General features: G+C 57.2%; 1 protein-coding gene across 2 annotated transcripts; it reads right to left on the minus strand.

Annotated features, from left to right (window-relative positions):
* Positions 1-804: 804 nt before the first annotated feature.
* On the minus strand, positions 805-17,699 carry SPDEF (SAM pointed domain containing ETS transcription factor). Of its 2 annotated transcripts, XM_032649531.1 has the most exons (6): positions 17,294-17,699; positions 7,415-7,885; positions 5,097-5,294; positions 3,649-3,696; positions 3,390-3,536; positions 805-1,476 (listed from the first exon to the last, which is right to left on the minus strand). In XM_032649531.1, exons 2-6 carry the CDS (start codon positions 7,854-7,856, stop codon positions 1,298-1,300), a joined length of 1,014 nt encoding a protein of 337 aa, XP_032505422.1. In that variant the 5' UTR covers positions 7,857-7,885; positions 17,294-17,699; the 3' UTR covers positions 805-1,297. The 2 variants fall into 2 exon arrangements, with proteins under 2 accessions (XP_032505422.1, XP_032505423.1); XM_032649532.1 differs by lacking the exons at positions 3,649-3,696; positions 17,294-17,699 and having other exon boundaries at positions 1,298-1,476; positions 7,415-7,856.
* Between the last annotated feature and the right edge of the window lie 4,718 nt (positions 17,700-22,417).

Consider the following 22,417-nt stretch of genomic DNA (forward strand, 5'->3'; position numbering starts at 1 on the left):
TGGGAAGGTTCATGACAAAGAGCAGTGGAAGCACCTGGCTGCCTAGTCGGCCCTCAGGTCAGCTGAGCTGGATGAACAAACGTGAGGGGAGCATGAGGAAGCCGAGTTGCTTTGCCCAGGAAAGAAGGCAGTGGGTTCCGCCTCCCTCAGCACACAGATGAACACTCAGACCCACCCCTTTTTCCCGTCAGGAGCCCTGGCCCCTCACACCTAGCTTGCAGGGCTCACAGCTTCCGGGCCCCTGAGGAGGTCTGTGGCTTCTCTCAAGAGAGGAATTGCCAGCAAGCCAACCTCTCTTCCACTCTTGTTTGCTGCAGAGCCAGTGTCCCATGAGGAAGAGTGAAGGCTCCATCCTCTCCCACAGCCCTGCTGCCCAGCCCAGAGCCCCTTCAGGTGGCCAAGCAGAGGCAAGGGCTGTGGACCCCCTCACAAGAGGGGCAGCCCTCGGCCCACCCCAGGGGAAAGTCCTGATCTAAAGCAGAGCAGGAGGATGGGAAGGACGCCACCATCTCTCCAGTCCTGCCGTAGACCCTTTTCAGCCCCAGCCCACGCCCTCCTTCCAGCTGACACCAGGTCAGGGGAGATGAGGGCCAGTCCAGCCCCTCGTTGGCCTTGAGGACTCACTGCCTCTCTCCCACTGCTTCTACCAATCAACTGCCCCTTTCCTTTTAGGCTCAGCTCAATGCCACCTCCCCCAGGAAGCCTCCCTTGACCACCCCAGGCTCCTGTGACCACAGCCTTTTGAGCATTGATGGCCTCCAGGCTGTGCCACTCTCTCACCGTACGTAGGACACTGGGGCCATGTCAATTCTCTAGTATCTTTATTATCCATCCCCAGGGCACCCCTGGCTTCCCAACTTGGGGGTGTAGGTCCCTGCACCATGCCAGGCATGGTACAGAATGGGTGGCAGAGGGCACTGGACTGCGAGTGGCCTTGGCCAAGTCACTGCCGTTCTGTCGGCTCTGCTCTGGAACTTCTGGGGTCAGAGGCTGGGTGGAGGGAGGGCCTTCCCTGGGGTGCCATGAACACTGAGAACAGCCCTGGCTTCCACCGTCCTCCAGTGGACTGGGCGCAGGAGCAGTGAGGCCCAAAGAGAAAGCATGCCCACCCCGGGGTCCCTCGGGCCCCAGAGAGCTCACTGACACCAGTGGAGCGAGGGGCCATCCCCTCCCTGACCTTGAACTACGGATGCCAGCAGACTGCCCTGTCCCCCAGCTCAGGGTCTGGCTGAGGCAGGGCAGGCAGCGGGGAGGTCTGGCGAGGGCAAGGTTCGGGCCCAGGGCCTGGCCGCAGCGCTCAGACGGGGTGCACGAACTGGTAGACCAGGCGCTGGGAGATGTCCGGCTTGCGGATGATGCCCTTCTTGTAATACTGGCGGATGGAGCGGCTCAGCTTGTCGTAGTTCATGGCGGGGCGGTTCTTGCGGATGCCCCACAGCCGGGCCACCTGCGCGGAGTCCTCGATTTTGAAGATGCCTGGGGCAGCAGGAGGGCCCAGAGAGAGCCAGCAGTGCAGGCGGGGCGGCAGGAAGGAGAAAGACCAAGACCAGCAGGTCAGTCTCTCGCAGCCAGGGGGGCTAGAGTCGCCCGGGGTAGGGCCAGGCGCTGGGCCATGATACCTTCTCCCACGGTTGTGGTGAGGGTTAAAGGAACATGTGGGAAGGGTGTTCCACAGGGCCCAGGAAGTGGTAAATCCTACCACGGACTCACAGACCTCCTGGTGCAGGGTGAACCTGCATTACGTTGGTTGGCGACTTGGGGCCCTGAGGGCCTGATCCTTGCCAGCCTCTGCTCCTAAGTGTGGGGTGTGCACACCCCACGCAGAAGCCCTGCGGGGCTCCGGGCTGCAGACATGGCTCATTTGGCAAGGTCACCCGTGCAGTTCCCGAGCCTGAAAGACCGCTTTGCGATTCTCAGACACTTCAAGCCCACACAGCCCTTTCTGGCAGGATTAATTGGTAGGAGATGGTGGAAAGAGTGGATCTGGAGCCAGGCTGACCTGGGTTGGAATCCTGGCTCTGCCATTTTCTACCTTTAGAAGTTGTCTGAGACCCCGTTTTCCTGTCAGTAAGAGGGGGTTGTAGTGGTCATGTTGTTGAGTGGGTACGGAAAGCGCTTAGAGCAGAGCCTGAAGGAAGTACCCCTTAGGATGAACTATTACTCATAAATACCCCAAGTTCTCATTCTAAACCACCTGGCAAAGCCCAGGTCAGCACACCCTCTCCAGGCAGGCTCCCCAGACCACCCCACCCTCCCTGATCTCCCTGCCCTCATGGGACAGTCTCCCTGGAGTACCGGCTCACTCTCAGTCTCAAATATACACATGGGATCACCACACCTTGTGCAGGAACTTTTCCACCCCTCCTAACGCCTTCCCGTGCTCCACACTCAGCCCCAAAGTCACTCCTCTGTGAAGCCCTCCTGGACCCAGGCACGGCTGACCCCATCACAGCCCAACACATTCTGCACACCAGCTCATTTCACTGCTGGTTCTCCTACAAGACTGTAGGTCCCTGGAGGATGGGGTACCGCTGAATTCTCCCCACACCCTCAGGACACTGTAACCCTCCATAAATGTCGGCTGAGCAAGTGTGGAACCAGAGGAGGTGCACAGGGAAGGTTTGCTGGATGAATGAATCTGGTCCATTTCACAAACATGAAGACTGGGGTCCAGGAGCCCACGGCTACTAATGGCAGGAGGGGGCCTAGAACCCAGGTTTCTTGGCTCCGAGCCTTTTCTAAAACACACACCCGCACACCATCCAGCCTTGTTGCTGTCCAATGTGGTCCCCACTAGCCACATGTGGCTCTTAGCCCTTGAAATGTGGCTGGTCTGAAGTAAGGTGTGCTGTAAGCATAAAATGTATACCCGATTTCAAAGACTTAGGAAATATCTCATTAATAATTTTTGTATCGATTATATGTTGAAATTATATGAATTTATAACATTGGATTAAACAGATGTATTATTAAAATTAAATTCACCTGTTTAAAAAAATTTTTAATTGTGGCTACTTGAAAATCTAATATTACCTCTGTTGCCCGCACTGTAGTTTTCATTGGATACCGTCAGTCTCCTCCGTCAAGCTCTGATGTTTTGAGGGTAAAGACCGTGTCCGGTTCTCAGCAGAGTTCTAAGGCCCTGCTATGTCCCAGGCACTGTGTGTCACTGGGGACCCTCAACAGGCAGAGCCCAGCCCGGGAACACGTGTGGACACAGACGGCACACAGACCCTGGGCCGGTCCAGTAAGAGTGCGTGTGTGGCATTCAGGGCAAAGGTGGGGGCAGCTCCAGCCCTCTGCCCTGCCCCCAACCCTCCCTGCCCAGCGCCTGGCAGGACCACAGGCTCCCAGCAGCCCCCTCCCCTCCTGCCCCTGGCACTGCTCACCCTTCTCCTTGTTGAGCCACCGGATGAAGCGGCCATAGCTGTGTGGCTTCAGCAGCAGTTCCTTGAGAAACTGCCACAGGTGGATGGGCTGCCCGGAACAGGATGAGTCCACCTCGCTGTCCGCCCAGCTCTCTTCGCTGGTCGGCGCTGGGCAGCCAGGGAGGGTGGCGGTGAGTGGGGAGCCCCCTTCTTCAATGGCTGCCCCAGCCCACTCCCAGACCCCAGAGCCCCGGCCGCCTCCCTGCCCTGCCTGACTCACCACAGTAGTGAATCGCCCCCAGGGACGTCCTCTCTTTCATCCAGGCCGCTGCGGGACAAGGAGAGGAAGTTGGGGACCAGAGAGACCCCCCCAAGGGAGGAGGAGGGCATTTGGGTGGAACTGTGGGGCCAGAGAAGCACCCCCCCGTGGCTCCCTCCCTCCCGCCAGCCTGTGAAGACCAGCTGTTTACAAAGCCTCCTCCTGGAAGAACAGGTAGGATTTCGGAGCTGGGAGGGGCCTTAGAGGCCCTGCAGGCAGCCCCTTGTTCAGAGAGGAGTGGAAGTCAAGCCTTGCTTTGCCTCCCTTCTGTCACCTGTGAAATGGGGCTGGGACACCCCCTCACAGGTCTTGCAAGGATGCAGGGTGGTGAAGCCTGCACGGTGCCCAGCATAATAAAAACACTCCCTGCCCTCCAGCTGCCAAGCTCCCCGAGCACCACCATCCCCTCCTGCTCTCCACCTGACCCCCTCCCCAGACAAGCAGTGGGAGGCAGAAGCTGCCAGCTTCTGTCCACACCACCACCCGGCTTATAGCCTGGCACTGTCCACTGCTCTTGCCAGACCCCGGCAAGGGGCCTGGGCTGGGGCAGGACACTGGTTTCTGAGCCATGAGAGTGGGACCTGTCCTTTTATTCACCCTGGGCCCTGAGGGGCAGGGGCCTTGACTCGTGGAGCGAGGACTGACCCCTCTGAAGTGCACGGCTCTGTGCAGGGCACACTGGGCGCCCGATAAGATTGAGACCAAGTAAACATTAAGGGGTTGGCACGCAGCCATCAAAACTGGGGCAGCTGTATAGAGAGTGATGGGAAACAAGACCCAGGATACGCTGTTCAGTACAGAACAGCGTGATACCCGTACTATTCACGTTAGAAAGGGGTAGAAGTCACACTTACTCTTGCTTGTATATGCATAGACTTTCCTTGGCAAGGTACTCACAAAACTGGCAACAGTGGTTGCCTCTAGGGAGGGGGATTGGAGGGCCGGGGTAGGTGGGAGGGAGGATTATTCTTCATGGTACACTGTTGTTCACGATGGTCTTTTAAAAAATCCCGCACATTTATTACCTCATTTCTTCTTTAATGAAAACAACACAAAACAAACACAAAATTTTAGAAAGGACAAAGAAGAAGGACTTAGAGTATCTGATGTCCTGTGTCCTCACAGTCTAACTTCTATTTTTAACTTCCCATGTGCTCTGTCCTAAGTTCTGTGGCCTTGACCAGGGTAGGCAGTGGGTCAGAGCTGGAGAGTTCACCCAGGATCCGGGGAGGCAGCTGTCATTGGGGTTGGGATTCAGAACAGAACCCAGATTGGGACAAGGGGCTGCCTACCCAGTGGAGTGTAGCCTCCAGACAGGCATGCTGACCTAACTGTTCCCCTTGGTGTCCCTGGCTTGGAGCCCGCAGTGGGGGGTGGGGGGTGGGGCATTCTACCCACGCCTGTCCCACCTGATTTCCAGATGTCCAGGTGGGCGTGCAGCACGTCCCCGCCCAGGGGCGAGCGCTGGCGGAACTGCTCCTCCGACATGGCACACAGCTCTTTACCCCCCAGCTCCTGGAAGGCCTTGCCCACGGAGGGCAGCCGGTACTGGTGCTCTGTCCACAGGAGCCACTTCTGCACGTTGCCAGGGCTCCAGTCCACAGGGTCTGGGCAAGAGACACTCCTTCAGCCCTGGAGGCTGCTTGAGGGCACCACCCCCAAGGTGGCCCCTCTGCTCTGATGCAGCCTCCATAGGAACTGGTGGCCTGGGACCATGCACTCCTGAGATGGGGCCAGGCCAGGCCACATGGGGCCTTGAGGGGCTCTGTGGAGGGGGTACCGATGAAGGGGGCAGTGACAGGAAGGAACCAGGGCCCTTGAAGCAAACATGGCTCAGGGCAGGGCAGCCTGGGGCCTCTGCACCCCCATCTCACCTGGACCTCAGGTCCTCCCAGACCCCTCCAGCCCCTCCAAAGGGCCTTTTGGGGAACCACAGCCCTGGAGGGGACAGTGACATTAAACCAGAAACACCCAAGCTTCTTTCTTTCCCAGATGCCTCTTGCCTTCCCCAAACCCTTCAAAGAACCAGAGAAAAACCCAACCAAGAATTAGCTCTACAAACCCCACTCTCCGCCCACACTGTATTTTACAGATGAGGAAACTGAGGCACAGAGAGAGTTCCATCCCCTCGTCCAACACCTAACAAAGGGCTGGGGGCTGGGGAGCTGCTCAGTGCACGTGCACCAAATGTGGGGGAGCGGTGGCAGGGTACAGGGTGGCCGTGGGGCCAAGGCCCGGAGGCGAGTGGCTGGCTTGGTCCTATAAGTTTCCCTGGGGAGCTGCCCTGGGGCGAGCCCAGCAGGGCACGTGGGTGGTGGCCAAGCTGCAGGCACAGACACAATGGGGCCTCCAAGTGAACACTGTGGTCTAAGCTGGGTGACCTGCAGACTGGCCTGCCCTCACTTAATAAACCTATTTTCTTCCTCAGGGTCAAAGCAATTTGTTTCTGTCCCTATTGTTTAGAGGGCAGGGCCCTCCCCAACTCGGTGTGGGAGCGGAGGCACCGTGGGAAAAGCTCCTGGGTTGGGGGCTGGCATTGGGCCACTGGAGGATGGGGCCTGGGCAGGAGCTGCCTCAAGGCGGGACCTCAGCTGGGACTACTAGGTGGCAGGGGCTGGGCCTGGGTGACTGAGGAGGAGGAGCCAGGCCTAAGCGATGCCTGAAGACCCTTCCTGTGTGCGAGTCTCAGATGCCAGGGCCCAAAGGCCAAGGAGACGGGTCAGGCTTGCCCAAAGCTGGAGAGATGATGGAGGGACAGGGGACTGGAGACCCAGCAGCCCCTCAACCAGTAGCATAAGCTCCGTAACCACACCTTCCAGGCCCTCACAGACACGTGCCTGGCCTCCTGATGTGCCCCCCTCATCAGAGCCCTCATCCCCACTGGACCAGTGATACATTATCCTATTTATTTATGATCTGTTTTGTCACTGTAACATTAGCTTCGTGAACGAAGGAGCCTTTGTGCTATGTTCACGCTGAATTCCCCAGTGCTAGAACAGGGCCTGGTATATTAAGTTATTGTTTATTGAGCATCTATTATGTACAAGGTAACATCCTAGGAACTGGGGATGTAGCAGTGAACAAAACAAATGAAAATCCCTGCCCTTGGGGCATGTACATTCCAGTGGGGGAAACAGTCAGTAAACAAGATAAATATGCAGCATATCAGATGGTAGGAAACGTGAGAGAAATAAAGCAGGTTGGAGGAATAAGACGTGGGGGTATGGGGAGCAATTTCAATAGAGGGGTCAGGAAAGGCCTCATCGAGATGGTGCCATTTGAATCAAGACCTGAAGGAGGTGAGGGGCGAGCCAGGTAGGTATGTAGGGGAAGAGTGCTCTGGGTTGAGGGACCAGCAAGTGCAAAGGTCCTGAGGTGTGTGTGTTGCGGCAACAGCAAAGAGGCAGGAGTGGCTGGAGCAGAGTGAATAAGGGTAGAGTGGATTTAAGTGTGAGAGGAGGAGGTGGGCCAGATGGTGTAGAGCTCGTATTTGCTTCACCCGGCACCTACCAAGTGGGGACGCTGGGCTGGTGCGGCTGGGGCACAGAGAGAGTGGGAACCTTGGATCCCAGGCTCGCAGCTGCTGTGTGTTAGGGACTGAGTGTACGTGTAGAAGCACCAGCATCTCTGGGGGTGACCACAGTGCACCAGGCGGTGCCCCCACACCTCCCTGTGACCTCCGCTGGCCTGTGTCCCCTGGCGGAGGGGGGCGTGAGGAGGGGCTCACCTGCCGTGATGTTGAGCAGCTTGCAGGCCGTCTCGATGTCCTTGAGCACCTCGCCCACCACCATGGACTGCACCTGCTCCAGTGAATGCTCCTCCAGGGTGAGCCCACCCGGCGCCAGGTCCAGGCTGCCCCCCGGGGCTTGGCTGTCGATGACGGGGCACTGCTCGGGCTCGTCGGGCAGCTCTTCCCGAGTGCTGGCCCCGGGGCCCTTGGCCACCCAGCTGTTGTCCTCGGAGTACAGCATGTCGAAGTAGGAGAGGTAGAAGGTGGACAGGCCCTGCTCAGGTGTGGCAGGTGGGCTGGGGCTCCAGTCCCGTCTCTCGGGCCCCATTGCCCCTGCCCCTACTGCCACCTTCTCCAGGCCAGTCCGTAGCACAGTGTCGGGGGGCAGCAGGAGGCGGCTTGTGGGGACGCCACTCAGGCCCGGGCTGGCGCTGCCCATGCCGCTGCTGCTTGGGCTGGCGGCTGCGTCTACAGAAATAAAAAAGGAAGGAGAGTCAGGTCCTGCCTGCTTCCCCATCCCCATGGGGGCTGCTACGCTGGTTACAGAGATGAGGAGCCCAGCGGGCAGTGGCTGGGCCTGGGAGAGAGTTGGGGCTTCCGGGTCACTGGGCAGCTAGGACAGGGCTGGGAAGACAGGTCTTGTGGCTGGAAAGCCAGTGGGGTGGGAGTGGGGGCAGGACGGTAAACAGACAGCTCCCTTACTCCCCAGGGAAGCCAGGTTGGCTGCAAGCAGCAAATCTTTACACGTGTAGCCTGTTTAAAACAATCTTCTGAGGTTCTTGACCTCTTTCAGTCCTCACAGTGGAAGGCACAATTAGTCCCATTTGGTAGATGAGCAAACTGAGGCCTGGACAAGACGCCTTTAATATCCAGCCCTCTGTCCCTGGGCCGGCCCCCACCCAGATCCCAGTCCCCTGTCCTGTCGAGGAAGCTCCTTCTAAGAGCTAACCTAATCTTTTCTGCTGTAGCAAAGCTTGTTTTCTTTTACTCTGCCCTTGGAGCGGGTAGGGAAGGGAGAAGGTCACCATCATCTCCACCAGCTGGGTGAAGAATGAAAGGAGCAAGTGAGGGGTGTGGCAGGGTAGAATCTCCTCCCAGGTTGGGGAGGCGGACCCCCTTCCTCTCCCACAGGGCCACTTGGCGGGTGCGAATAAATTCCCGGCCTAACGCTGCTGAGGTGGTCACTGAACAACAACGTACAGGTGTGCTTGGCCCCGCCCCTACTCAGGGCTGGGTTCCTGGTACCTACCCTCCTTGTCCTTTCCTGAAAGGTGCTTCCCCAGCCCCTCCCAGCTCCCAGGCCCTCTTCTCTCCCCTCACGCCCAGAAGAACTCACAGCTCCCAAGGTGGGAGGTGCCAGGTGCAGACCTACAGGCCCACCTTCCCCACAGCTGCAGGGGCTGGTCAGAAGGCCCAGGCCTTGGGGGACAAATGAGTCCCTCAGCAAGTCAGACCCCACTCCTCTCCTACCTGCCGCCCCAATGCCTCCCAAGGGGCACCATTTGGCCTCAACACGAGGAACTACAGTGTCCCTCCCCATGGGTCCCCAGGCTCTGCTTCCCCTGGACCCTTTTCTCTGAGCCCCATATTGGAGTCCGTGGTTTGGGTGAGGCAGGGAACTTGCGAGATGTACATACACCAAAGAACTGGGGTCCCTGGGATATTTCCATGATTTGTGGGCTCAAAACTCAAGAATAAATCAGGACAGAGGTGGAAGATTACCAACAACATATGTTCCCCATAACACAGGGGATCATTCCGAAAGGAGGAAAGGAGCAGGTAAACCTGTTAAGGGCAAGTTAATGTGTGTCCTTTCTTGGGGGTATTTACATTTTAAACAGTGTTCTCAAAATGTGGTGCCAGGACCAGCCGCAACAGCACCACCTAGGAACTTTTGAGGAACTTGAATTCTTAGGCCCTCATCAGAGTAACTGAATCAGAAGCTCAGGGGTGGGGGGTGGGAGGGGGAAGTAGGGCGGGGGGAGGCCCAGCAATGCGTTTCTTTTTTTTTTTTTTTTTTCCAGCAATGCATTTCTTTCTTTTTTTTTCTTTTTTCTTAGCTGCGCCGCACTGCTTGTGGGAACTTCGTTCCCTGATCATTGAACCTGGGCCCCCTACCGTGGGAGCACAGAGTCCTAACCACTGTGGCGCCAGGGAATTCCTGGCGATGCGTTTCTACAGGTCCGTTGGGTGGTTCTGATGAGTGCTCAAGTTTGCAAATTGCTGCTTTGAAGGCATCTGGCCAGTAAGTGGGGTAGGCTTTACTGGAAGGAAAGAAGGTAGACTCTCTAACGGTGGGATTTGCTGCGCTGCACCAGGACCGTGGGGCGGGGGCTCCCTGGCCCTTCTCCAGTCACCTCGTGAGACTGACTTGCTCAGCCTCAACGTGCAAGTGAGGCAGAGAGAGAACCCTGTTTGGAAGGCTCTGGCTTCTCTAGGGCCGCAGCTAGTGCAACTGCGTACAACTCAGAAAATGATGCCCTTTTCTCTCTGGGTGGCGTGGCTTGGTGAATGGAGCCCAAGCGGAACTTCAGCTCACCCTTGTCCCCCATCTTGTGCAGTGCCCAACCTTCCCAACTGTACACGGCGGCCCTGCTTTTCCGTGGCGGAGAGAACGCAAGAAAGAGAGAAGAGTGTTTGTTCACTTTCATTTTGCATCTCCCTTTCAAGGGCTCCTTTAAGTGACAAGGAAGGAGAGGTCAGGGTGGGGTGGGGTGGGCAGGGATCGGGGAGCCGGGCTTGCGGGGGACAGAGGGCAGGCCTGGAATCATTTCAAGTCCTTCTGTGCAAACACACGTGTGTGCTGTGGGTCCACATTATTTACCCAAGCAGAGCCAACAGCCCGCTCTATCCCTGGGTCCCCGCCCCAGCCTGTGTCCACACCCTACCTCCTGGGTGGCCCCATCCCTGGAGAGCCCCCTCTCAACCCCACCCTTCCCTCATCACCCCCTTCCTGCTTCCCGCCCCATCCACGTCCCCAGAACTCCCCGGCCTGCCACGTTAGGACAGTCCCTGCCAACACCTTGGGCCGGGTGCCAGGGAGACGGAACCTTTCCCAAGAAGCAGGGGAACTTGCTTCCCTCGTGGCCCTCCTGTTTGCTTGGCCTCGGCCACAGGTAGGATGGGAGGCAGCTGCTGTGTTTCGGGGCACAGTGGTGTGAGGGGTCAGTGAGGATGAATGGGCAGGACAGGTGGCAGCATTTGCCAGGTGGGGACGTGATGACACATCCCTGACACATTTGTCAAGTGAGCTTTGAAGCCCTCGCCTTCGTTCCCTCCCGCGAGAGCGGCAGCTCAGGCCTTAGGCTCATTCCTACGCTGTGGTGGGGAAGTTATGGTGCAGAGAACTAAACGACTTCCAGCTCCTGGCCCGGGGCTCCTTCACCAGCAGAGAACTCCCACCTCCTCCTCCACACCCCACATTCCAGCTCCCCGTCACCTTGCTCCTAAACGCCAAGGAACCTGCTCTCAACCAAGGCTTGGTCCCAGCTCCAACACCTATCTAGTGAAAAAAAAGTTAATGATTAACCATGCGGCAGGAGGCAAGAGCCGATTGTCCGCAGGTGGGGAGGTGGTGCAGAAGGCTCGGACCCCGGCAGCCAAGCGTGGGGGACCTGGGTTTACTGATCAGGGAGCCAGGGGCTGGTGTGCCCAGCCTGCATACCTGGCACCTCCTCCAGGCTCTAGGGCTGGACTTGGGTGGGAAGAGAACACACGGGGAGCACCTCCTGGGCCCAGAGCGTTGGTACATGTTACCCTTTTACTACCCACAGGGGACTCGAGAGCCCTGTTTTATAGACGTGGACTGTGAGGCTCAGAGAGGTTGTGCAGCTTTTGCCCAAGGTCCCCAGCTGGCCACGTGCGGGCTCTGCTCATTGTACCACGTTCCCTCTGAGGCTCCGGACGGTCCCATCTTCCCAGGGTCCTGCCCACCTCCTGATCAGGCAGCTTGGTCCTCCAAAGTTCATGCCCGCCTCCTAGCTGCTCACTCCACTGCACTGTCAAGTTCATTTCCCTCCAAAACCCTTTCATCAGGCACCCCTGGGCTCTAGAACCTCCCATGGTTCCCCACTGCCTGCCCTGCCTGATCCTGGTGGCTGGCGCCTACCTCTGAGCCAGATAATCAGAGCTGGAAGGGACCGTATACTATGTGATCCCTATAGATGGGAACAATGAAGGCCAGAGTGGGAAACAGATGTATTCAGTGGTTAAGGGCAGGGTCTGGACCAGAACCAGAGATCAACATGGTGACCACATATCCAGGCTCTGATGAGAACGGTGCTTCTCCCTTGGCCCCTGTGCTGTGGGCATGACATGGCTATTTTCTCTTGTTTTGTCGTCCCCCTGCCCAAGATGCCCCTTTCTTCTCATCACAGTTTAGCCCAAAACCCTCCTCCCCCAGGGAGCCGTCCCCAGCAGCTTTCTCCTCTGACTTTCCAGCTCTCCCCATTTGTGCCACGCAATTCAGCTGTGATTACATTCATGGGTGATTGTCTACCCATGGGGACACATGTGCCCTGGGAAAATAAGGCTCAGAGAGTGGCAGGGATGTGTCCACAGTCACACAGCAGAGCCAGGACCACTGCACCATAGGCTTAGGGTCCTGGGACAAGCCCAGGCTTTGCCAGGTCCAGGTCCCTCCTGACAGCCTCTGGCCCCGAGGGGCTGACCCGTCTCCTGAGCGATGGCTCCAGCTTCCAAACCTCGAGCTGGTCTTTTCTGGATTAAGCCACGTGTTTGGATTAAGGCTCAGCATGTCCTGCCTCCCTCCTGCCTCAGAGGCACTGGCTCTGACTCCAGACAAAGAAATTTGATAACAGCTGGCGGAGGCCAAGGCCCAGAAACGAGGTGGATTTGCAGGGTAGCAGCCAGAGGGATTAGCCACCTGGGCCACTTCTTTTCAGTGCCTCGCATTCTCCCAGGAAGGCAGAGCAAGGAGAGAAGGCAGAGGGACCCAAAGTTAGAGACTTACAGCAGCTGTTTCCTGCCCCTTGGGAGGCAACTCCCCGGCCTCCAGGTTCTCACTCCCATCCTGACATGCAAAAGATGCTCAGATATCTCCTGAAACCACAGCCCCAGGGAAATGGAGTTACCAGAGTCTTTACTAAGGCCCTGGGCTGTCATGGGGTTGGAGCCTGTCTCTCACGTCCTGTTCAATCCAGGCTCAGATCTTACCCACAAGGGGGTGGTGGGTAGGGTAAATATGCCTGAGCCCCCACCTCAATCCTGAGACACAACCTTAGTCTGCCCAGAGCCCAGCACCCCAGCTGCAGGCCCCGTGAGAAGAGCGCTGAGGGCGAGAGGCTGGGGCCAGGGTGAGACAGAGCCTGCCACTCTGCCCAGAGCCGCCTACTCCACCAACTGGGGGCAGACCTCCTCCAGTTTCCCCACTGTTGTCAGCCCTTCCCTCCCTCCCTCCAAACCTCTGGGCCTGCATTCATGGGTTGGAATCAGGGGGCTTTGGGGGTGCGATCAGGACCTGGCCAGGAGCCATGCAGAGTGGGCAGGGGCCACAGGGGCCTGTCCCCCCAACCCCCAGTCAGCTGGTCAGCACCTTGGAGAGAAGCCGGGCCTGCCCAATCCAGTGCCCTGGGCCTGCCTGCACCTGTCTAGCTTCCTTGAACCCTCCCTGCCTCTGGCCTCAGCCTTCCTGCTCCCCTAGACACTCCCTTCCCACGCTGCTACTCCCCCTCCAGCCCCCTCACTGCTCCTTGGACAACTCCTGCCCTCCCATGAAAACCCAGCTCCCTCGTCCTTTGAAACTGCTCTTCATACTAGCTGGATCCAGGGAATTCCCTGGCGGTCCAGTGGTTAGGACTCCACGCTTTCATTGCTGAGGGCGCGGGTTTGATCCCTGGTCAGGGAACTAAGATCCCACATGCTGCGTGGCGCGGGCAAAAAAGGAAAAGAAAAGAAAAGAAACTAGCTGGATCCAATTAGCAGGAGGAAAGGTTCAACTTGGGAAGATTTAACTTGGGGAGCCAGCCCACGGGCCCAGGGAGACTTGGGAGTAGGGAGTTAGGGAACAGGGCCAGGTAGCAGGAGGATGGGGGACAGGAAACAAACGAGTCAGGGAACATCAAGGAATTATGGTCAGGTCTGCTTTGCCCACAGTTCCCAGGGGCAGCCAGGAGCCCGAAGGCATGTTTGTACCAGCACTGTCTCCCATTTGCTCCCGTGGTGTGGGTACCACGGGCATCCAACACCCCCAATCCCCCCACATACACCCCGCCACTGACATCGCCTCCAACTCTTCCAGGGACAAAGTGAAGTCCAACTAAATAAACTGCTTTGGCTCTCCCACTGTCTTCTGGGGCAGTGGCGCAGCCAGGATTATTCCCACCTGACAGGCAGGGGGTGGTGGCTGCCTCAGGGCACGTGTCCATGGTGACTGGGCAGGGATTGGAACTCAAGGTGCCCTCTTTCCAGATGGTGCTGATGACTTGGCATTTTCCGACCTCTAGGATCACCCCTGCTGACCACCCCTGTCGCCTCGCTCAGGCTACCTGCGGGCCCAGCCCTAGAAAACCCCAGCCCCACAAAAGTCGCACTGGGGGGGGTCTGGGTGGCACCAATGCCTGAAGCCTGGAGGTACAGGGACCCACCTCAGCCCCAAGCTCACCCCTGTATTTGAGTTTGCTCCAAAGGGTGTGTGGTCTGGAAAGAACTCGAGGCCTCAGCATCTGGAGATACGGATTCATATTCTGCCCTGTTCCCACCATATACAAGGCCCTGGGCAGCCCCTGGTCCCCTCTGGGCCTCAGTCTCCTCCTCTGTTCTCCCACTGGGTAAGTCATCTCCCAGAGCTTTTCTGGCCCAGACACTGTCTGGAGTCTATGACCCCATGCCCTCCGTCTTGCCCGTCAGCCTGACTTGGAATGGAAGTCAGAGGCAGGAAGAGCTGGATCTCAGCAGCCCTCAGACCAACTCGCTGCCCCAAGAGCAGAGACGTGGGCCCCACCCCTATCACCAGTCCCAGGTGCTGGGACCCTAACCCAGACCACTCTCCTCAACCCCAGAGCTGGAGGGAAAAGGAAGGGCCCCTTGGATTCTGGTGGTGCCCAGAGAAACCTCATTACTCCTTTCTACAGCCTGGGCTGGGGTCTGGTCCATTAGGCCCCCACCAGAGTCCCTGGCCTGGAAGGAGTGATCCAGAGGGAAGAGGAGGCTCACCTTCCCCTAGTCCGGAGGACCCTGAGAAGTGGGAGAGGAGAATCTGGCAGGGGGCACCTCCTGGGCTGGGAACATGCAAACGAGGCAGGGGAAGGAGATTGGCATTAAATGTCAGGAAGAGCCCAGGGCAACTCGGCTTGTGCAAAGTTTGCTTTGGGAAGAGTTGTTCCACCCGACAGGTCACTCACCTGGCTGGGGGCACAGGGTGGGGCATGAAATGTGGTGTGAGTGGGGGCAGGGGGAGGGTCCCGTACTGTTTGGAGCCCTGACTCCCTGCTCTCTAGGTCTGGCACTGGGGCAAGAGACTCAGTTGTCCCATCTATTGAATTGTCTGTCAAGAGCATGTCTTAAAGGGGTTGTGGTGATTGAGGGGGAGGGCAAATGGAAATTCCTTGTGAATTATGATGGGCTGAGCAGGCATGAAGGTGGCACCTGGGAGCAGGTGAGGCGATGGGGCTGGAGAAGAGGGGAGGGAAAGGTAATAAGGTGAAGAGTGAGGGGAATAAAGGAAGAAGCAGGTGGTGATGGTGGAGGGAGGGGCAGGGCCAAAGGGTAGAGTCTGGGGGAGAGCTGAAAATGGTGGTGGGAGAGGCCTGGACCTTGCTCTGAGGTCAGCCTGCTCTCTAGCCCAGACCAGGGCAGCTGCTGGCCTCACTCACTCCTCCCTGGCCTCTAGGAGGAGCCAGAGCCAGAGTCCCCTACCTCCCCTGACCTCAGCCTAGGAGACAAGGCTGGGAAAGCACACAAGTCTTGTAAAGCTGGCAAATCCAGACAGACAGCCTGCCTCCACCAGCTCCTACACAGCCTTCAAAACCCCACTCCAGGTTGCCTCTTCCATGAAGCCTCCGTTAACAAAGGAGGCCACCTTGTCCAACCCTCTCATTTCACAGACAAGGAGCTGCAAGTGCAGGGAGGAAAAGTGACTTGCCTAGGGTCACACACTGTGGGTCCTAACCCGCCCCTTCTTGCCCTCCACCAGAGGGCCTTGTCCCCAGGTTATGCTCAAGCTGCACCAAGTCGTTTAGCACAAAGTTGTGCTCTAGTTGTTTCAGGGTTATTAATGTTTTAACTGCAGTGACCTCAGTGGCAGACAGTGGGTTCTCCTGGTTCTTCTACTTACTGCCAGCATCACACATTCTGCATTGACTGAGCATCTACTGAGTGCCACCCTATTCTCTCAGGCTCGGTTGACAAGAGAAGTTCTATAATTCAGAGGGTCCTTGTGACAACCAAATGACATCACATCTGCCAACGTGTTTTATAATCAGTAATACAATAACCAAGTCTGGCAGGGACTGAGTTTTCAGCTCTGGGACCCTCATAGCGCCTGTCAGGCTCTCAAAGGGGAGGGTGGTCCCCCATCCCGCGAGAGACCACCCCAACCTCCCTGGGGGCTCTGAGGATGCTCCCTCTCCCCGAAGTTCCCTGAGTTGGGGGTGGGGAGGCTCCAAGCTGGGAGTTCCTGGCTCCAACCCCTCCCCCAGGTGGGCAGGGGTCGAGTGGGACTGGCCAGCCAGGCTGAGCCGTGGCCTGGGCACCCCCGTCTGGTGGGGGGTCTCCTGCCCATCCCTGCCCGCCACCTTGGGACTGGCGCAGCTCGGATGCCTGTTGGCTTTGTTACTCAGCCAAGCAGCTGGTGTGGGGAGATGCTGCTTTATTGGGGGTTGCTGTGAAGCTGTTTATTGGGGAGGTGGGGGCAGGAAATGAGGCCAAGTCCCAGGCCTAAGCAAGAAGGAACAGAAAGGCCATGACCATCATACAGGGGACAGGCCACTCGACGCCTGTGGCCTGGGTGCGGGCTGCTGGCTGGGCCCAGAGGGCAGCGAGGTGAGAGGCCCGGGACTAGCTCAGGGTGCTTCCCCTTCCCCAACATGCACAAGCACGCACGCATGCACACACCTTGTCCAGCTTAGGGGGAGCCCCCAGCCATCCAGACCCTTCAGCTTTCTACCCTGTCATCCTCACCACCCACTTCCCTCTCTCCCCACAGGAGGCATCTGGCAAATCTAGAAATGAGCACCTTCAAGCACCCCTGTCCCCCACCAACCCATTGCTTTCCTCACGTGCCCAGACTCCGGTCCACAGGCCCCATGCTTCCCTGGGGACCCAAGCACCCAGGTGGTTACTCCCCAGCTTCTCAGATCCCCTGGCTCCTGTGCCCACCACTGCCCCACCCAGCCCCTGGGCTCTGGGACTGTACCCCCTGCTGCAACCTGGACCCTGGCCCTGGCCCTGAGCCTCTAGGCTCCAGCAAACCCCTGCCAACTCGTGACTAGGCCCCAGAGAGACCCTTCCCTTGGCAGAGCAGCTGTGGCTGGCAGCAGCAGAAAGGCTGCTTGTGTTTCGTTAGCCAAGCAGAACTGGCCCGGTCTCAGGGCTGCGGCTCCGCACCTACAAAGCTGCCTCCCCTCAGGCTGGACAAGGCTGGGCTCAATGTGGAGCCCAGATGGGGTCATCACAGACATGGGGTACCCCAGGCCTCTCCAGGCCAGGGGGGCTCACCCAGGCTCTGGGGTCAGCCCAGGGAGGCAGACTGGGCAGCATGCAGAGGGATCAGGGGCTTCTGAAGGTGAAGGACCCAGATCAGGGTCACTGATGTCCAGGAGACCAGTTCTGGCTTTGAAAGCACCCTCAACCACCCACCTCCCCACTGCTGGCAGGGGAAGGCCGCCATGGCAGGGCACTGCCCCCCACTGGACTTACCCGTTAGCTGCCTGGTGCCCAAGGAGTCGTCCGCTGCAGTGCCAACCTCAGGGGCCAGGAGGAGGTGTGGGCAGCTTGGGTCACTGCTGCGTCTCAGCCAGGCATCTGGGGGGCCAGTGGTACCAGCGGCCAGCAGGGCTGGGGTCAGAGGTGGCAATCGGGTGGGCCGCTGGGGGCCTGGCCACCCTCGAGGTGTGGCCCTCTGAGATCTCAGGGCTGCGTGCCCTTGTAGGGAGCCCCCTGCCCCCAGTCCAGGGCCACCTGCTGACACCACAGCAAGACCCAGCCAGAGGGGCTTATGAGGGAGGCCACGGTGGGCTCAGGGGACTGGGTCTGCGGGGCAGTGTGGACACGGGCAGAGTGCAGGAATGTGCTGGGAGGAAGTCAGGCAGCATGAGATGAAGAGTTGGCCGGGGCCTGATTTCCCATTATAAGTAATCCTTCCTTATTTACCTGAACAAATACGCTCCCTGCTTACCTCAGACTACAGGCGGGCTCCTGGTTAACCCTTGCAGGCCTCTGCCTCCTTGCTGGGGGACCTACACCCTGGCAGCCAGGGAACTCACTCACTCACTCATTCACTCATTCATTAGTTCATTAGTTGTTGTCAACTTGTTCATTAGTTGATGCATAGCTACAGAGCTCATCTCATGTGCAAGGCACTGGGGATATATTGAGAGGGATCAGCCAAGGGTGGGGGACAGTTGAGCAAGCAGCATTGGAAAAAGCCCAGTGGAGGGCTGTGGGAGAACAATGAGGGTGGGCACCTGGCAAGGGAAATCAGTGAGGGCTTCCTGGAGGAGGTGTTATCTGGATCCCCAGGTCAGGGATGGAGGGAGCTTTCAGAGAATCCTGGGGAAAGGGACCTGAGGCTCATGGGCTCACCCACCCCATGCTCTCTGTGCCCCACAGGCCTGGCACAGGCCTGTCATACACTGGTGCTCAGGAAGGACTGGTAGCTCGCTTTCCCAGGCCTGGAGTGGCGGTCAGCCAGCAGCAGCTTGCTCTCCACAGTCCCTGTAGAGGGAGGGAAGGAGGTACCCAAGCCCAGGCACCCACTGCCCAGGCTCCTCCACCTCCACGAGTCCGAGGAAGGCCGTGTAGCTGAGCTCTCAGCTTCTTCCTCATCCTGCCCTGGGTTGAGGGTTGTCCCCGGAGGGCAGAGTCTGGCATTTCCTTCCTCTGGATCACCTTAGAAGGGCGCAGAGCATCTGCAACCCCCATGCTGTCAGATGGAGGCGTTTTAGTGTTATTTTCCAATTTCAGAAGTAATTGTGTGACTGCCTACAGTATGAGTATTCTAGGGCTTCAGGAAGATTCCAGGGTCTTCAGAACTAGCCCCCTCACCTTAACCGATGCCAAATTTCTCCAACATATGGTTGCACTTTTCACCCTGGAGAGCCTGTGCTTAGGTGTTATCAGAGTTATCAGAGTCGTTCCCCAGAGAAGGTTGAGGTGGGATGGGATGGGGGTCAGGGAGGTAACACAAGGTCCTAAAGTGGCTACAGTTGACCATCTCAGCCCTCCAGGATCAAGCAAAAAGAAAGACCTCCTACATTCCCAGGTGGGACCTCCTCTCCACTCTCACAGAAGCTTGTGCTTATATCAGCACTCTGATGCAGTAATACTAATGGCCATTGAGCAATTATTATATGCCAGGCACTGTTCATAGCTCATGAGATACTAAGGTATTAATCATATTAGTACTATAGCATGGGTAAGTACAAGGAGTATCCAATAAATGCTTATTGAAGGGATGGGGTATCAGAGATAGTTACCCCCAATGTCCATCTTCCTCTGTAAACAAACCCTACTTTTCACCTGGGAACTTGGCTACCTGGAATTAAAACTATCCCAGACTCCCTTGCAGCTAGTTGTGTGACTAAGTAGAAGTGTCATGTGTCATTTTCTAGGAATCTTTCTTTTTTTTTTTTTTTTTTTTTTTTGCTGTACGCAGGCCTCTCACTGTTGTGGCCTCTCCCATTGCGGAGCACAGGCTCTGGACGCGCAGGCTCAGCGACCATGGCTCACGGGCCCAGCCGCTCCGTGGCATGTGGGATCTTCCCAGACTGGGGCACAAACCCATGTTCCCTGCATCGGCAGGCGGACTCTCAACCACTGTGCCACCAGGGAAGCCCTAGGAATCTTTCTTAAAAGTAAAGTACCAAGAAAAAATAAAGTAAACTAGCATGTACCATTCACCTCCTTCTTCTTTATCCTTCCTCTGTCTTACTGCCTTCATGGTCTTGTCTTCAAGACAAGACCTTACTTGTCTTCATGGTCCAAAATGCAGCTGTGATGGCTGGAATCTTGGCTGCCATTTTGGACCATGAAGACAAGATGGAGGAGCAGTGAGCTGGAAGGAGCTTAGGTCTCTGAGGACTGCATAAAACCTTCAAACTGGCTTTGGACTGCCTGCCTCAGGACTTTTATGTGAAAAATAGACCTTTGGCTTTTGTTAAGTGGGGTCTTTATTATTCAAAGCCCAGTCTGATTCTATTTGAGATAGACCAGAAGATGGGTAGATAGATGAAGATAGAATACTCTTGCAGCCAGAGAGGATATTTCACTGCTGGGTGGCACTTGTAAGGGGACTGATTATACTACAGAAAACCCTGATTTTGGGAAGGCTGCCCCTTGAATGCTGGTACAGCTTTGCTCTGGGACCAAAGGAGCACTTCATAGGTGTCCTCAGGAATGGGTAGGCCTGAATGGATGGATCAGACTAAGCTGTGCTAAGCATGGACTGTGATTCTACCAGCCCAGGCCTGGAGTAAGGAAACAAAGGGTGCCTCTGGAAGCTGGAAAGATCCAAGAGGTAGCAAGGAGAGGACTCTCCATCTGCTCAGCTGGGGCTCACATGGGCTAAGGTGCTAAGAGGCTGCTTGGGGTGGATGTCAGTGGTGGGCTCAAGGCAGGTTTGGTGCCCACCTGGGGCAACTCCGGTGGGCTCCAGGGGAAGGGAGGGCCAATTAGGGGACTCTGGGTGACACACACCCCTCAGCACCTTGATCCATCCAGCATGGTGTTGTGACACCAGCTCAGGATCTGACCCGAATACACATCCTAGTTCTGTCACCTTCCAGCTTTGTGACTTTGGCTGGAACCTGCTGGACTCCCCTCTGCCCATGCCCTGGGAACCCTCAGAGCTGTGGTGAGGGGTGAGATAATGTTGTGAAAGTGCTCTGTGAACAAGCAAGTTCCAGGGCTTGCTGACCACCAACTACAGGCCACGTCATCTTACTCCCCACAGCAGCCCTTCCAGGTAACTATTACTGTGCCCATTTTTTAGGTGAAGAAACTGAGGCCCAAATGTTTAAAATGTCTTGCCCAAGGTCATAGCTGGGAAGCAGATATAAGCTCAAATCTGAAGTTTCCTCAATCACCTTGCGCCTGATAGGACCCTCTTACTACCCGCCTTGTCCCCTTGGGGTCAAGTCCCAGGTCTCTCGCACAGGTCATTTGGTCTACTAGACCTCCTGCCTCCTGCCCACAGCTCCTCAAGGCTGGTCCTCCTCTTCAATTCTCCTCTGGCCAAACCCTCAGGGGGTGAAATGTGCCCCCTCCTGTTCTCCCCCATCCAGACCCCACCCATCTGTTATGGGCAATACCTTCTCTACATCACCTGCTGCAGACCTGGGGTCCAACACATCACCCACTCCATCCTGGAACTTTGCTCTGACCTACTGAGATAACATTCCCTCTGGTCACTGGGGTTTCTAAGCCTTGAGAGTGAATATTGGGAGCTGTCACCTCCAGGGGGTGTGAGCTGAGACAGCCAGAGAAGGAGCCTGGCAGAGCCATCACTCCATGAACACCTGGATTAGCTCTTTTTCTGTTGTTCAAATGGAGCTGAGTTTCTTCTACTTCGATTGAAAGCATCCTCATCCTTCGAGCCCCATCTCAAGAGCTTTCTCCTCCAGAAAGCTTTCCCACATCCCCTCTAGTGCTTGCAGACCTCACATGTCCCAATTCTTTGTGCTCTAATTGTTTCCCAGTGTTTCTTTTCTTCCCAAGATTCTACTCCTCGAGGGCAGGGACCCTCGAGCTGCCCGCAGCCTCAGACCCAACACAGATTATGATTTCTGGAGCAGCCAGCTCCAGAGCTTCCCTCCCTGCGTGCATCCTCTCTTGCACTAGTCCATCAGAGAGTGAAGAGCACTGGATGGAAGGCAGGCCCCAGGGCTTGGTTTGGCGCTGCCATTTACTAGCCCCCTCTGGGCCTCCCTCACCTCCCCTGTGAAATGGAAATAATACTTGCCCTGCTGATCCTGCCTTGGGGGATCCTGGTGGGGCCTTGTGATGCGTGAATGACAAATGACAAAGGAAGTGGATGTACTTTGGAAAGGGCAGTCTCTCTTTGTCTGTTGGTCAGTTGGTCAGTGAGATTGCTGCCTCCATCTCCTTGGATCCCCACCCTCCTAGGAGCTGTAGCCTGGGAGTGATGGCAAGGACAAGGCTGGGACCTGCGTCAGCCACAGAGAGACAGGGCTTCCAGTTGGTTCTTGCCCTCCCCCTGCCTGGTGGACACCAGGCCCTGCCCTGCCCTGCCCCAGACTCCAGCTATGAGAAGGGAACAGCCTGGGAAAGGGCTCCCTTGCTGAAGAGTCTGGGGCTGGTCACCCAGATGGGGCCGTGGGGGCAGTGTGGGCAGAAAGCCTGGTTTGTGGGACCCAGAGACCACCCAGCCCTTGCAGTCCAGAGGAAGCCCCTGAGACCAGAGGGGCTAGGGGACAGACCTGAAGGACACACAGTAGGGTGGGGATCTGAGTCCAGACCCCAACCATGCTCTGGAGGGGGGCATGCACTATCTCATCTCATCCTAGTAAGTCCAGCAACTGGCGGCTTCACTGACCTTTCTCACGGCAGATGAGGAACAGAGGCTCCAAAGTCAAGGCTGGGAAGTGGCAGAGGCAGGATTCGGGCTGGGTCTGCTGGAGTCTTCTTTCCAGGACACTGTACTGCAGCTGGATGGTGGACGAGGAGACCAGGAATAGCCAACGGGCGGGGGGCTGTGTCCTCAGGCCCACATACCCATGCATTTCCATCACCTGGAGCACGCAGGGCCCCCTGGGCCATGGCATGGTGCTCTGCGCAGGCCAGCAAGCATTTACTGAGCACCTA

This window comes from Phocoena sinus, chromosome 11 (genome assembly GCF_008692025.1).
Source record: "Phocoena sinus isolate mPhoSin1 chromosome 11, mPhoSin1.pri, whole genome shotgun sequence".
Taxonomy (NCBI): Eukaryota; Metazoa; Chordata; class Mammalia; order Artiodactyla; family Phocoenidae; genus Phocoena; species Phocoena sinus.